Source organism: Papilio polytes, unplaced genomic scaffold, assembly GCF_000836215.1.
Source record: "Papilio polytes unplaced genomic scaffold, Ppol_1.0 DF824135.1, whole genome shotgun sequence".
Classification (NCBI taxonomy): Eukaryota; Metazoa; Arthropoda; class Insecta; order Lepidoptera; family Papilionidae; genus Papilio; species Papilio polytes.
Window position 1 is genome coordinate 2098414 of NW_013525069.1, and position 16425 is coordinate 2114838.

The 16425-nt window shown below is 34.8% G+C and overlaps 2 protein-coding genes across 7 annotated transcripts; both read left to right on the forward strand.

Moving 5' to 3' along the window:
* Positions 1–1254: 1254 nt before the first annotated feature.
* Positions 1255–9328, forward strand: LOC106099297 (arginine kinase). Of its 6 annotated transcripts, none has more exons than XM_013277802.1 (3): positions 1255–1361; positions 7644–7822; positions 8244–9328. In XM_013277802.1, the coding sequence occupies exons 1-3, from the start codon at positions 1261–1263 to the stop codon at positions 9143–9145; spliced, it is 1182 nt and encodes a 393-aa protein (XP_013133256.1). In that variant the 5' UTR covers positions 1255–1260; the 3' UTR covers positions 9146–9328. The 6 variants fall into 6 exon arrangements, with proteins under 6 accessions (XP_013133256.1, XP_013133260.1, XP_013133261.1 ...); XM_013277806.1 differs by lacking the exon at positions 1255–1361 and adding an exon at positions 5448–5554; XM_013277807.1 differs by lacking the exon at positions 1255–1361 and adding an exon at positions 5554–5770.
* Positions 9329–9983: 655 nt separating this feature from the next.
* On the forward strand, positions 9984–10921 carry LOC106112043 (chromatin accessibility complex protein 1). Its single transcript, XM_013277657.1, has 2 exons — positions 9984–10206; positions 10287–10921. The coding sequence occupies exons 1-2, from the start codon at positions 10081–10083 to the stop codon at positions 10554–10556; spliced, it is 396 nt and encodes a 131-aa protein (XP_013133111.1). The 5' UTR covers positions 9984–10080; the 3' UTR covers positions 10557–10921.
* Positions 10922–16425: the final 5504 nt, after the last annotated feature.

Genomic DNA, 16425 nt, shown 5'->3' on the forward strand with positions numbered 1-16425 from the left:
AATTAAGACTCAGCATCTGTTTTGCTTTAATAACTTCAATTATAAATGTACGCAGTGTTTACATGTACCAATTTAAAATAATTGATAGCTACCCGCATACATTCATCCCGTATGAGTCTTCAATTTGATCTATTAACCCTATACATGTGGGATTTACGTCAGTGACGTGTCTGACAAACAATAGTTCGAGAAGGTTTTGAATATTTCCATAGAGAAATATTACTTTTAAGTGCCCTCACCTTTCTCTAAACGTCATAGGAATCAAAGTGAGATCAAACCGTTTTGCGATAGTTTACTCAAAGGTGTGCGCGCGGTTTTAGTCAAGTAACCCCTGCTTGTATTCCACTTAATAGCAACTTTTAAAATACAACTAACATTGAAGGGTTCATATTGAAGCAGATTCGTCTTGCATGCAAGTGAAGTTGGGAGGGCATTAGCATACTGACGCCCTAGGCGATATGAGCATATGTTTCTTTATGTTTGGCGCCGGGCGATTTCCACTTCAACTTACCCTAACGGCAATACTGTAACCGGTAGTTAAAGAAAATTAAATCAAATTACTAGTATTTATGCAAGTTTAATATGGAGCGAAGGTAAAACTTTACCTTATCCTTGTATGAAATAAGAGCCATTCATGCGTCATTGCGACTATTACCACGAAATCGGCATTCTGTTTGAAACATGACATTCCACATATGACGCATGTGTATAGCCTGATTAATACTGTTAATTTAACGGCATATTTGTTTTTCTAACCGTAGCTATACATTACCAGAATGGCTAGAAAATAATCGAGGTGTTAGCTTCAAACCATTTTTATTTTATAACTGAAAATAAAATTAAAAGTATTATCTCTTACTTTTAAATCGCTCTTTTCTGGATGAGTCATATCAATTAATGTGTTTTTTAATAAGCTACAATATGGTAAGTAGCTTTGGCCCGCGACTCTGTCCGCGAGAAATTAAACAAAGTAGCCTATGTGTTCCCAAACTATCTACCTTTATGCAAAATTTCGAGTTCCGTTCAGTAGTTTTAACTACAAACTCTAACATCCGTCCATCTAAACTTTCGTAATTAAAGTTGTTAATAAACAATTTAAAAGGTAATAACACTGTAAATATTTGGAAAACACATCAAATTAACTAATATTGGTAAAACCGATAAATAATACGATATCGTATAATATCTACTTCCATCGAACTATCTAAATCTTATCTGAAAATTATCGACGCGTCAAGTTTCCAGAAACTTCCGTAAAAAATGTTTCTATATAGACTGTTTACTGTGACTTGGCTACGGATTTATTCCATAATAATTCTCGTATATCTCGTCTTTTCTTTGGCCACAATTGACAGCTACAAGTAAGTAAAATTCTTATGATAAAATGTCACACTATCGATAACATTTTACGAAACACTTGCCATATCTCACCTAAGATTGTATCAGAGACATCCAGATTACTGAATTTAGTTTGAAATAAGTTGCAACGTGGATAGTTCGTAAGTATATTTTTAATATAGTTTATTTATAATTTAATCTCTTGATCTTAATGGTAGTCGTTAACATAAAACTACCGTGTCGTAAATTTTCAATATATATTCAGGCGTATCGTTAAATTTAAAGAGGCAGTAAGGGTACAAATATATAATCTACAAAAATTCTAATAATTTTTTTTATGAAGTAATTTATAGAAATTATAAAACCGACTTTTCTTTACCTAAATTAAATTAACATTCATTTAAAAGATGTGCTAAAATTATAAAAGACGTTTTCTTTTATTTATATTTATTTATACAAATAAACATACAATATCACAATTCAAATATAATTTTACAAATATCCCTGTATCAACCTAGTAAAGGAGCCAAGGATATAAATATAATTGAACAAAATACCGAATTTAAAAGCATTTTTACAAATTATTTTTATTACTAACCTTTGCAAAAAAATTATTATTGGTTATTTATCCTCACTGGATATAAGTACTGTGAAAAGAATTTGAAGGTGGCATTAGAAACAAAACATTTTGGCTAGTTTAGAAGTTCAGAAAAATCTGTTAACTTACAATTATTAGAAAATCCCACCTTATTTTCAATACTTTTATTAGGCACAGTAATGTTTTTATTACAATCTAAGTAAATATAAAATATTTTATTGTCAGTTAAATATAATTTTTCCCGCCAACATCACATGTCATTACTTTTTGTCTATGGCACAGGTGTTTTTTTTTTCATGTCAATTTCACATAGTCATAGACTGCGTTATATCAGGCCAGGATTTGCGAGTTATCTAGACTGATTCCGTATCGTGTTAAGTTATACTTATCCGATTCAGATAAGGCCGTCACCACACGTTAGGCTTCACAGTGATAATGTCACTAAAATCGTCTTGTATCTATGAAGCGATAAGTTCAATGTAAAAGATGATTTTTTATTAGGTTAGGTTTTGAAACATAATCTATACTGACATTATAAAGAAGAAAGATTTGTATTTTTGTATACGTTGAAATAACTCAAAAACTTCTGGTTTAATTTCAAAAATTCTTACACCATTAAAAAGCTATGTTATCGCTGAACAATATATGCTATATAATTTAAATTTCACGTGGACGAAGTCGCCAGCAACAGCTAGTCTATTATAAAGAAAATATTAACGAAATTATAAACCGCATACTTGTCCCTAGTTTAAAGTAAATAAACGCTCTTATTTCATAAAGCTAAGATGCAGAAATACTAGGTACTTTTATTTTTAAAAATGTTGAACGGTCGGCGAGGCCACGACTCGTGTCATTGCCAAGGCCTTCGAGAAACTTCCCACGGCTCGCTATATTTTTTTTCTTCTACTAAAAACGTCAATTCGATCTGGCAACACATACACCGTTTCACATATTTGCGTAAATTATGAATGGAATAAATGAAACGACCTTTACTTATTTCAATGTCAAATATTTTGTTGTTCTCATTTTAGATGTTATTGCAGAGAATGTGAAAATTGTAATAGTTTAATTTAAATACGTGAAAATGAAACATTTAAAAAAGTTAAATGAAAACCATACTTTTAAAGTTTCGCTTGAAAAAAAAATGAATCCATAAGCATCATAGCGATTTAATCCCTTTTTCATATAAAATTCAGATGTTTGTATTTTATTAACATACCTAACTTCTAGTTCTAACTAGGACCAGAATAAATTGTTTTTGTAGTAAAATGCGGTATAACGTTGAATAATGTTACTCAAATATAGCATAACTCATAGCGTTAGTCTATTATCCGCTTCAGCAGAAAACCGGCAAGGTTGTCTATTATACTATTTATAATTTTGTACGCTTTTCTTAACCTGACGGAAAGGTGGACATCGTAACGCTTAGCAACGAAAAATATCTTTTACTTTAAAAAATACGGAAAACATCCCATAGTTTAACTCGTTTATCATTTTCAATACCCAAAAATTTTACGGAAATTAATATCACGTGAATAATTGTATTTCTTTTGTAGCAGCTTCAATACATTTTAATGACTGCATAAATTTTCTTCACGTAACAATATTTAGGGAAACAAGGTAATAATTATCCTTAATAATGTTTATTGGAAGAGCAATAACTTAGTAATACTGGGTATTTACTTCACAACTCGTAAATAAATTTTACACCAATTTTCTCCATAGTAACACTATAAAGTTCGTAAACTACAAATTCTATGACAAAAGTAAAACAAAAGTATTGTGCGTCTAAATTTCTAAACACATAGAATTTTGAGGGATTGAAAAACTGATTTCAGAAATAATGTCACGAAAAATAATGCAAATAAATTATGCCAAATACGGAAAACCGATTAAGTCTAGTCGAACACTTTGATGATGTTCACAGAGAATTTCCACTGAAAACTCAACGGTATAAAAAATATTGATATTGATTGATTATAAAGAAGACTTTACGAAAAAAATAATGTACATTTTTATAATCTATAATTTAAAATTAAGGCCCGCTATAGACGCTATTTTTAACTAACAGTTTTGTCTGAACAATCGGACTGTTGAGTTAAAACTTTCAGAACTGCGCAACTGTGGCAGGCTTTAGAATTGATTACGAAACGCCGGGAACAATTTTTCCGCCCAAAACTTTTCCATAACCTTCCGATAGCGTGCCCAAGTTTCTTTATAGGTTTATGTTTGAAGCGTGTTTCGACATTGAATAGGGTAATTGTTACGGCTTCCCCACGTGCCGAAACACGCTCCCAATCCTTAGGTCAAGGTCACGTGAATACGCGCCGATTACGTCATGATCATAGACTATAAATTCGTAAGCAAAACAGCTGTTTTCTTTTACTTCCTTTTTCCTGGTCTCATAGATTAAAAATAATTTTCTAGTTTTTGTTTTTTTTTTGTTAAAGACAAATATTTTTTAGACACAGAAAAGCTTATAAGCGTTACAATTTTACTATTAAAAGGTAATCTAATGTTGTTTCTGCTTTTCCTTTTCTAAAATTTTATCAAAAAACATTTCACCGTTGTTGCCTATAATTTTACGGTAGAAATGCTTCATACGTAACTACCTACATTTTATCAAAATGTTTTTAATTTATCTTAATATTCTTACACTTTAAAAATTAATTGTTTATACCAATCGAACTTGGAATGCTCTTATGACGTTACAATCTAATTTCCTACTAATCAGTGTGCAAAATTAGACGAAATTGATTAAACGACAGAAAATAGCTAAATACATGTTGATTCCAATAAAAAAATTACGCAACGAAAGCAAAAAGCGAACTTGACATTGGCTCGTCCGTCATGGCGGCGTAGGTAACACCGGCTTGGACCAGGTCCAGACGGAAAGAAATCTCACTATTAAATCTATTTTGATGATCGCCTTAACTGATAACGCAACGATAATCTGTTGTTACGTCCTTAAAAGAAAAGGTATAAAAAAAACAACTCCCAGTTAATGCAGTAAAAAAGTTCAAGATTGAATTGCCCGTGGAACTCCTGCGCATACTAATGAATCTTTCGGAAGTTACGGCTGGTTGAGTTATGCAGTTTGACCACTTAAGTAAACAAGGTGAAGGAAGGACTCACTTTTGTTGAATGCTACTTATACCTAGGCAACAATACTACTTATGACTAAGAGAATAACTGTCTGGAAGTCAAGATTTATACTTAAAAAACTTACAGATAAAACCTACGGTCTTTTATATTTTGTTCGGCTTTTAATTTCGCCTGATTTTTAATGTTGTAATCACTAGTTGTAAACCTTACTCAGTATTGTTCGCGTCGGCTTGTCTAATTTAATTGCAATTATGCACGGATTGTAAAGACAGTCATCGTTGTTTGTACTGACTGTCGTCGTCTGAACGGCTCGCCGGCGTTCCGGCCGGCTGCGAAGCCGTACATCTGCAGCGTCGGCGGGCGGAGGGCGGCGGGCGTGAAGCATCAGCAAAGCCAAGGTTAGGCCGGGGGCGCGGTGCGGGCGCGGGGGCACGCCCGGCTTAATGCACGGCGCGCTCCCGCTCCGACCATTCTACACCTCGCAGTCGACTTCGACGGTTGTTTTAGTGCAAGGTAAGCGGTGGCCACTCTGCATAGTATTACGTTGTCCGACCGCTCCTCGCCGACCGCCACTGTGACCGTCATGCCGGGTTTTGTAAAGAGTTTCGCGACAACTGACGACTTAAACCTTTTCAAGAGTGTCGATGTTAAGATAATTTCGAGTGGTGTTCCGATATGATATCGCGCTTCAAGAGACAGCGGTGCAGCATTCGGAGATAACTCGCGAAGGTAACCGGTGGCGCCGGCCGGGGGTAGGTTTCCCTCCGAAAAGTTTTGAAACGAGTACCGAAGGGCGGGAAGCCGGACCGCGTGCGTCCCGCTCCTGCGTCCTGCGTCCTGCTTCCTGCGTCCTGCGTGTCGTGCGGCGTGCCGCGTGCCGCGCATCGATCCGCGCGCCCCTCGTCCTCGCCGCGCCCTCGCCCTCGCCCTTGCCGCTCCGACCGGCAACATTCATTTGGACAAATTTCATTCCATCATTGCATTTAGTCCTCGTTCATTTTATTTATTTGCTGTAGTTTTTATGTGATTTAGTGCATGTTTAGTCGCTAGTTAATCATATAGTAAAATCGTGAAAATGGGTGGCTGTGCAACGAAAGAAAAGAAGGAAAACAAACCGGCGGACGGGTGCGTATGTCCCAGCCGGCGTTCATCTCGGCTCGTGCTCAATGCTTGCACTTCAATTTATATGATTTATGCTTTTTGACTGAATTCTACGCTAGTAAACATTATTCTGCGTCATAATGTTCATTATCCACAATCATAAATACTATATTTGAATTACTATTTTTCTTATGGAATGAATGGTCCAGAGGTTAGTGTGAAATTTCCTAAAATTGCTTCTCTTGGAAAAATAAAAAAAAATGTTCGATATTTTTCTAAAATAACCTTCAAAAGTTTTAATAGGCTTTTGTTTGTAATAGTAATAAATCTTTCTATAAAATATATCCAACAGTTTGCTCTCGTGACATTCACCTTTTATACATTTTTTGTATTTCGATATTGATATTATAATTATCAGGACCCGGCATTTTTCTCATTTTATAACTATATTAATGCTATGATAGGCCTTTGCCTATCATAGCATTAATATTTTTTATGCCGAAAATTGTGATTGAAAATCTTAACTAAAAACCTACAGAAGGGTAAACTGAAATCGATTGTAGTTGCTTAAACGTTTGGAATAGTTATGAGTAGATGTGAAGTGAGGTTAGTCGGTGCAATACGTGGAATTTATGCCTCGGTAATCCGATATCGGTTATGTGTACATAATACCTATGAAAAGTATTGAATGCAAAGAGGTAACAAGAAACTTGCGATAATACGTTCGTCCGGCGACGACGAGTGGGAGGCAAGCAGGGCTGCGCGTACTGAGGTGCGCCACGGCGGTGCGCCATCGCGCCGCGCAGTACGAGACGCCGGCCCGGTCTGCGCGCCGACTCACCGACCTCTACCTAAATTACGTAATTCCACTAAAACCGAGTATCACAGGGTGTGTTTAAACAAATACGTATTAGTCGTTCGTCGGTCACAGCGACATTTCCACCCGTAGTTGTTAGACCCTTTCTATAATCCTTACATTGCATTTGTTAAATCGGCATATAATCCATCGACATGAATTATAAACTAAAAGTAACAATTCCAATAGTGGTTTGCGGCGGTGCTGTACTTGCGTATTACCTCATCAGGCGGTTTGTAATTCTTCTATTAAATTCATTTGTTTTCCTAGTTTGTGTTAACTTACGGACCTTTTTTTTTAAATACCTAAAAGCACACCCGTAGTTTTTACTCTATGTTAGTTAATAATCCTACTTTTTAAAATATTTGGACTTATTTCTAAAAACCCTGTGCCTAAACATTTTTAATTAAAAAGTGATTAAATTATTTATTGATCGCGCCCTTTTTGCTTTTGAGCGTGACACGTAACGTCAATCTTATTGAAATTCTTTGCTTTTCTCGGTCGAATATAAGCATAAAATAGGCAAAATGTGTACCCGAGCGACTTGTGCAGCATTAAAGGCGTTAGAATTACCGTTCTACCTTCTTAATTATGAATGTTTGTATTTCCTTATGTTATTAGTGATGCAAATTATATTACTTGCAGAAAAGCCGCAGCAATGGTGGACGCCGCAACAATCGAGAAATTGGAGGCTGGCTTCAGCAAGCTCCAGGGCTCCGACTCCAAGTCCTTGCTGAAGAAGTACCTCACCAGGGAGGTCTTCGATGCTCTTAAGAACAAGAAGACCTCTTTCGGCTCAACTCTCTTGGACTGCATTCAGTCGGGTAAGTTATCCAGTTACGAAACGGTAGTTAAAGTTTTTCAGTATTGTAATACCAGAATTGTTAGGTAAGGTTTAATTAGACAAAAGCGAATAATTTTACACTCGCTTTTAAAATGATTTCGTATGATTTTTCCAATAAGAAGTAAAATGTTTTTGACTTTCGTACTAGGAATTATGTAAGTTTCCTTAGACACTGTTTGAGCGATATGCCGCTATTATTAAGGTAGATTATTGATTATTTACTGATATAAGTTTACAGATAACATTGAAAATGGTGATGCAACGTCATTTGCAGAAAACTGATAGCTCTATTGTTCATTGTTTTAATTAAGCTGTTGCAAATAAATTCGACACCTCGCGTCATATGATCTGTGGAAAAAATTATCCTTTTAGTACTTAACATAGATGTAATTTGTTTATAGGTATTGAGAACCTGGACTCCGGCGTGGGTATCTACGCCCCCGACGCCGAGTCGTACACAGTGTTCGCGGACCTGTTCGACCCCATCATCGAGGACTACCACAATGGCTTCAAGAAGACCGACAAGCACCCGGCCAAGAACTGGGGCGATGTGGAGACCCTCGGCAACCTGGACCCCGGCAGCGAGTTCATCGTGTCGACGCGCGTGCGTTGCGGCCGCTCCATGGAGGGCTACCCCTTCAACCCCTGCCTAACGGAGGCCCAGTACAAGGAGATGGAGGACAAGGTTTCCTCTACCCTGTCCGGCCTCGAGGGTGAGCTGAAGGGCACCTTCTACCCGCTGACCGGCATGTCCAAGGAGACGCAGCAGCAGCTCATCGACGACCACTTCCTGTTCAAGGAGGGTGACCGCTTCCTGCAGGCGGCCAACGCGTGCCGCTTCTGGCCCACCGGCCGCGGCATCTACCACAACGAGAACAAGACCTTCCTCGTGTGGTGTAACGAGGAGGACCACCTGCGCATCATCTCTATGCAGATGGGCGGTGACCTGAAGCAGGTGTACAAGCGGCTGGTGACCGCCGTCAACGACATCGAGAAGAGGATCCCCTTCTCGCACAACGACCGGCTCGGCTTCCTCACCTTCTGCCCCACCAACCTGGGCACGACGGTGCGCGCCTCCGTGCACATCAAGCTGCCCAAGCTGGCGGCGGACAAGGCCAAGCTGGAGGAGGTGGCCAGCAAGTACCACCTGCAGGTGCGCGGCACACGCGGCGAGCACACCGAGGCCGAGGGCGGCGTCTACGACATCTCCAACAAGCGGCGCATGGGCCTCACCGAGTACGACGCCGTCAAGGAGATGTATGACGGCATCGCGGAACTCATCAAAATAGAGAAGTCTCTCTAAGAAGCTTTCGATCTCGTGCTATCAGTATTTTTTTGTATTATTTATCGTTTATATTATTGGATGTTGAGCGAAGTGTGGGCGCGGCGGCCGTCGGCACAACCTGACCCACTACTGTTTTCGAAAACATATTTTCTATAAGGAAATGGAAAATAAAGACAGCTAGCGTTAAGACTATATCTAAAACCTTTTTTTATTTTCTCCTAATTCCTTTTAAATTAAAACATTCGTACTACTGTTTAAAACAACAGCTAGCGCTAGTGTGATAACTAAAATCAAATCTTATTTTTATTGTTTCTTTTCACAACGAAGTTTTTTAAATTACGTTACATAATAATAAAGAAACAAAAAGCCAATATGTTTTAATCAAAGTCACTTTTAATACAAGAGATAACACTGAAGAACACAACCTACTTTTACCTAATTTACATGTTTCATTAACGCATACTGTTGTTCACTCAAACTAGCAACAAAATATACTATTTCTGTATAAATTAAGTTTGATCCTCAAATAGCTATTTAGCACGCTGTAGATTGCGACTCAAATTAAAAACCGACGATCACATCGACCAACTAGAATGAATCGCATAGAACAACTTTTAGATAAAGCTCAAGACCGATTTCTATTATTTTAATAATAATCCGATATTTATATCAGAGATCTGATCAAAATCGAATATGCAGAAAAGTAAAGCAGCGGTGCAGCATTAATTATAGTGCCATCTTTCGACGCTTTATTTTTTTAAAATGAGACATCCACCAAACATAATCACACATAATTCTTTACTCTTTGCGACTTTATCTATGGTAATATCTACCTACTCTTTGGTTGGAGGGAAAACTTTGTTGTTTAAACGTCAAACTTCAAAGTGCTTCAAAGCAACGATAAAAACAAAACAAACGGTTACAAGAGCAGATAATTATAATCTGATTTAAAAATGTCTGCTGCAAAATCTGAGAAAGACCTTCATTTACCTTTGTCTAGAGTTAAAACAATTATGAAGAGTTCTCCAGATGTAGATGCAGTTGGACCAGAACCACTGTATTTAGTAACTAAAGTGACTGTAAGTTATTATTCTGCTATACTTCAAATCAATTAGAAAAGAACTGTATTCAGCTATAAATTAAATGTATTGAATTGCAGGCAATGTTTGTTACCGATTTAGCCAAAAGGGCGTACAAAAATACAAAAGGAAACATGTTAGAGTACAAACATATAGCTGAGGTTGTGCAAGAAGATGATACTTTGGATTTTCTACGAGAAATAGTGCCAAGAAAAATTACAGTACGGGAGTACAAAGAATTAATGTCACGGAAAGCAGCCCGGGGTGACAGATCTGATGAGTCTAGTGAGGAATCTAGTGAAACAGAGAGTAGTGATGAAAGTTCAAGTGGTGTGGAAATCATAGAGTAATTGTAGCTTAATAGTGTAATCTAACTTTTTATATTATAAGGGGGCAAATAAGTAAGAAGCCACATGAACAGACCAAAAGTGACCTCTGCCCGTAGACATCCACAAATGTGATTAGTTACCTACCTTTAATTGAGGGAGGATGGGACTCCTTTTCTTATAAGAAAAAGAAAAGGCTAGTATTTTTAATTTGCCATCTAAACTAATGAACTGTTATAATTATGAAGTAAATTTACCAACATAATGAAGTTGTTTTTTATTTTGAAATAATTATTAAATATTATTGAAGAACATTGTATCTTGCAAAAAACAGTTCAAATATAATATTACTTCTTTTACTGTTTATATAAATTGCACCTTTTACATTGTGATAATTTAACAAAAGCAAGATTTTCACTTTTAGTTTTTTTTTTTTATTTTAAACCCTGCACTTGAACATAAATAACAAAACAGCGCCATCTTTGGGTTAAATCTGAAAATAGTTGAGATGCCAATTTAAATAAGTTTATAATATTTCACATAGATGTCGCTGTACGGTTGTTCCACAAAACTCCAATAAAAAATTATTTTCGCAAACGTTGCCGTAAAAGAATGGAGTAAAGTGAACTGTAAAGCAAATATATAGGGCAAAGGTCGAAAAATTTTATACATATTTTTTATTAACTTGAACTTTGCCAACCTGCGTTACTGACTTTATAAACAGACAAAAGTGACTCATATAGAAAATAAGTTGCTTTTCTCAACGGTCAAATAAATAACTTGTCACCACATAATTCGAAAATTTAATACGCTTTGCCTTGATGTCAATGCAAACAAAGATATAAATTAAGTTTAGTTTTAAATTAGTTTTTTTTTCTCATTCTTCTCGTCGAACACTTCAATAAATTACTTATGCAAAAAAACCCTTGTAATAGTTTTATTTTTCAGCTTATGTTCTAATTTTTCTGTGCGGCCCTCTGTAGGGCAAGGTTGAAAATGTTCTTTTACGTGTGAGGTCAACTGTATACCTTTGCCTGTCTGTATTTATTATGTTTATTAAATATATGAACAGATTTTGTTGGTTTACCTTTGACCCTGTGTTATATTTAATGTATTGTGTAAAGTTATGGTAGGTTAAACAGATATGTGGTTTACCACTTGACCTCGTAGTGTGCGACGATATCCACGAATAGAGGTAGAGGTCACTAGTTACGTGTTGGTCAAACCTTGTCGTTTTTGACTGTCGTGTCAATATGTAGTTTGTTACGACCATTTAATACTTATCTAGATCAATGTCTCGTTGAATAGGTAATATTTGATGTTTTCAGTCCAGCTATAAACTACAGCGTCTCGCTGAAAAATAAGTACAACAGGAATATAGCGATGTTCATACATGAAGCTAGTCGCATGTGTACAATGAGATAACGTGGTAGATGATGGTCATAGCTTTTAAATGTGTCTACGAAAAAATGTCTATTGGCACACGCCTAATTGCTTTTCAAGTTATACCATTATTACTGTAAGTTACTGCTATCTAATTGGTTATTTGTAAGAGGAGTTCGTCTCAGTGCAAATAACAATTTTTCATTAAGTGGTGTCCTGCGAATTTCCCCGACTGTATATATCCTAAGTTTTATGATGAACCTGATAATTAGCACAGTTTTTATAGCGAATAATTAGGCTTATGTAGCTTATCATTTTATAGTAAATAATAATTTCATAACTTAATATGTTATCTACAAATAAAGCCTTCATTCATAGTCCTGTTTATTAACTTTTATTATAAAGCTTAGTGTAATGACAACATTGATTTGTCGATATACGACGAATATAGGAAAACATTGCAGCTTCCGTTGCAATACTTTGCTTAATTTTGTAAATACATTTAAATAAAATTAGGGTCAAGTTTCAACAAAAGTTAAATATTTGAACCATTAAAAAAATAAAGACGTTTTATCTCTGTGCTAACGACAGGGCGTTGTCTTTAGTTAGTCATTTGTCGAACTTTGGCGTTGTTTTGTAAAGATGTCCGAGAATAAATAAACAGCTATCTCTGTTACATCAGAGAGAAAGACAGAGATGGAGATATGTACTAGTTTTGCGAACGTTAAAATCTACAGTGACTGTAACTTTATTTTCCTAATACGTAAGCGTAATGAGACTGCTTTAAAACTGTTTTATGCTATCAACCTTGCGTAATTATCCATATATTTAGTTTTAACATTATGTAAAGTTTTAGCGTCCTCAGTCGTTTGAAAGCACGCCGTGTTCTTCAATTGAACTTGTAGAGAATTATGTCAACGTTCATAACTCTAGCGATATGCGTTGTCACGAAATTATACTCGAACCTTGATTTATTCACTTGAACTTTGCATTTCTTAATGAAATATTTAATTCGATGTTGTTCAAAGATATTTAAAAATCACAGATTAGGCATAGTAAACGAAGTTTTTACACCGATACTTTCTTTGAAAGGTACAATATCAGTTGTTAAGTTTACTACGCCATCTATGCCCTGGTATGTCATAAAACCATTTCAAAAAATTATAGTAAGCTTCATCTTTTTTTATAAATTTCCTAAATTGTGGCTAAAATTAGATTATAAACATTTAATTATTTATTACATCTTTCGGCAATTAATTTAATGACAATTAATTATGTTGACATGTGGTTTTGTGCATCTAACCAATAGATAGCGTTAGTGAAAATATATTAAACGACACTTGTTAACTATGCCTACTCTATTTGTTCTTTGAATCTCTTGGTTTTCGAATAATAATCAAATACATTGAGATAACTTTATCTTAATTTAATATTACGTGTTTACCGAATTTAAAATGATAATTTTTTTCACACACGAGTGTCAATTATTACCAACCTTATAACAGATTTGAGTAGGTACTCGTTGTAAAGCAGCCTTCTAACATAACCTCTACAGTCAAAGATTAAGAAAAATGCGGATATATAAAATATTAGATCAGTATTAAAAATATTAAATCTATCTAATGTTTCCAATTTTTTTAACTTTCTTTTAGTTCAACAAATTTGAAGTTTCACAACAACGAAGTTTCTTTTTAATTTAAGTAGTATAATAACATACTGAAATTATTATTTGGTGGTTAGAATTTTTTGTTAACCAAAACCTTGTCTAGTAAAATTAGAGATAATAAGATTTACGCAATTTGTCGTTCAAATACGACCACTATAGTATAATAAAAAAAACTATTTACATGTAATTTTCGATTACGGTGTACCGGGCTGAGGTAGATGAAGGTCGTTGGCCCTGGTGTAAATTCACGTGATGAACTTTTTTTAAGAAGCATAAACAATTTTTTATTTTTAACCATAGTTTTAACTTGTCCTATTAATTTATCATTTTGTTTTGAAACGAATTCTGAAGTTCAAGCAATTCGTTCATTTGTTCCTTTCTTATTGCGTGAAATCTTAATCTACTAATTAAATAATCTAATGAGTAGAAATAAGTAATTTCTCTCCAATTGCATTTCTTTTTTAAAGGAAGACTGAATATATTTACGTCATCAAAATAGTTAGAAAAAAGAATATCTCCTTACTTGTGTAGTAAAATGCTTTAAAACGTTTTGGAATAATCATAACATGTCATTAAGTTGGTAGCAAAAACATCTACTTTGTACATTTATTTTTTATCTTGAACTAGTCACCAATTTTCCCAGATTGAGGAAAATTATCTAGATAATGTAAAAAACAGGTTTTTTGCCAACCAAAAATAGTTATAAATCAAAATGCATAATTCGAATGAAGTGTACAATTTAAATACTAAAATTTTGCAATTAATAATTACTTTAGCGTAATAAAGTTCCAATAGTTTGTTTTGGTTTTGCAACGAAATATATTAAGGAAAAACGTATGGTCGTTGTCAAGGTTAACACTTAATGACTAGTGATGGCTGAGCAAGTACTGGGGCAAGTAACCTTCGGTAGTCGGAAGTATTACCATTGTTACTCCACATGGGCGCTTGGGAAACTGGTTTATAATTTTCTATTGTACTACTTTTATGTAGAAACATGGGGTTTTCATATAAAAACTTGACTTTCTCAACTTTTATGCAGTTAGTATATAGAACAACTTCATGAATAGAACTAAGATTTACTTGCTTTTTTTTAATAATTAAATGTTGACGTTCGCTGGCTGTATCCGAACTGCATGCCAACATTGTTTTAACTTTCCAAAGATCATTAAATTTTAATAAAAAGAATAGAGGCTTTTTTTAAAGATGTAGCAGCGACGGTAGCTGTACAAGGAAACTGGCTGAAGAGATTTTTTTGCTATTAAATAATTTCAGTTGGCAACATTGGCTTACATCATTAACCTTTTATTGGTTCAAAAGCCGGTACCACAGACTGCGAATATTATGTAAACAGTACAATGTAATCTGTGAAAGGCGCGAATCTAATTTAGTTACGTTTGTTGTTGTTTTGGTTATTTACTTGCTCTTTTTAGACTTGATGTAACAAATTGTAATGTCTTTAGGAGAATAACATTTTATGGTTACAACATTGTGAAGTATGGTAATCTTAATATTTCAAAACACAGCACTTTTTACTCTGTAGGGTATATTTTGTTTAAAATGAGAATTGTCAGTTATACGGTTTTCTAAAATTTGCTTTAAATTTGGACAAGACATGTTGAAATAACTTAGTCAAATGTTTTTAATAGACAGTGACGAAAATGAAAAAGTCTGAGATGTTACCAATAACTTTTTCAACACACTAAATACTTTGACATATGCATTTTACACTATCAAGTATATACGAGTACAAATCATTGCACACGGCTGCATGCAAATTACCAGCAATTGTCAAGACACGCTCAATCATCGAGAGAAGCGATGCATTTGATAATTCCATGACTGATACTATCTATAAAAACAATACGAAATAATAAAAAAGTGTTACTGAATTTCGTAAAGGTTTCAAAAGAAAGTTATTTGTGGATACACACTGTCGAAACATTGACATTAAAAAAAATGCAGATGAATTAAGTACCTATTCCTTTTGTGAAGCCGGTCAAAAACAGAATATCTCTAATTTTCCCAATATTAAAAAGAATGAAGGCACTTTTACATAACCTAACTTTTATATGAATGCATAATCTTTTTACCTATTTTTAAGGAAATTGCGCGAATAGAGGAATGCGCCACAGATAATAAACACCATTAAGCTAGAGTTAATTTAAAAAATATATGTTAAGAAATGTATTTGAATTTTAATAGTGGACGACCACTAGTATATATTTAATTGGCGAATTAAATGCGAATTGAACTAACATCTACGCAAAGCGATACAAATAGCGATTAAAGATGTAGTCCAAGGTAATAGACCAAGGTTCATTTTCTACAGTTTTTTTTAATTATGCAATTGTAACAAATCACGCAATGTACAAGTCCAGCAAATTTTAAACGTAAATAAAATCGATAAAAGAGATGAGCATTACGTCAATATAGGAAGTTAATTTAAAAGGCCTTGTACAAGCTACAATATCAAACTAACAATCATAAAGCAGGCTTCCACGGCCGATACTGTCTTTCAAAATTATTTTTTCAAGGGAATCGACGACGAAATAGTAGATTAGAGTTTTAACAGTAGAGACACACGTTTAAAATTCGACAACTTTAATTTGGCGTAGGTTTAAAATATACACTATTTTCTTCCGTGTTTTAAGTGTTAATGTGTTAGTAGACGTCAGGTAGTAGTCTTTTTATTGACTGTAATGTTCTGGAAGTTTAGTACTTTTTACAATAAGCTGTTCCCGTATGGCTTTGAAATTATGAAAACTTCATTTTTTTATTTACGTTTGTCAAATTCTCAATTGCAAATGTCAAAAATACCGTTACCAAAATGACCTTGCTTCCTTA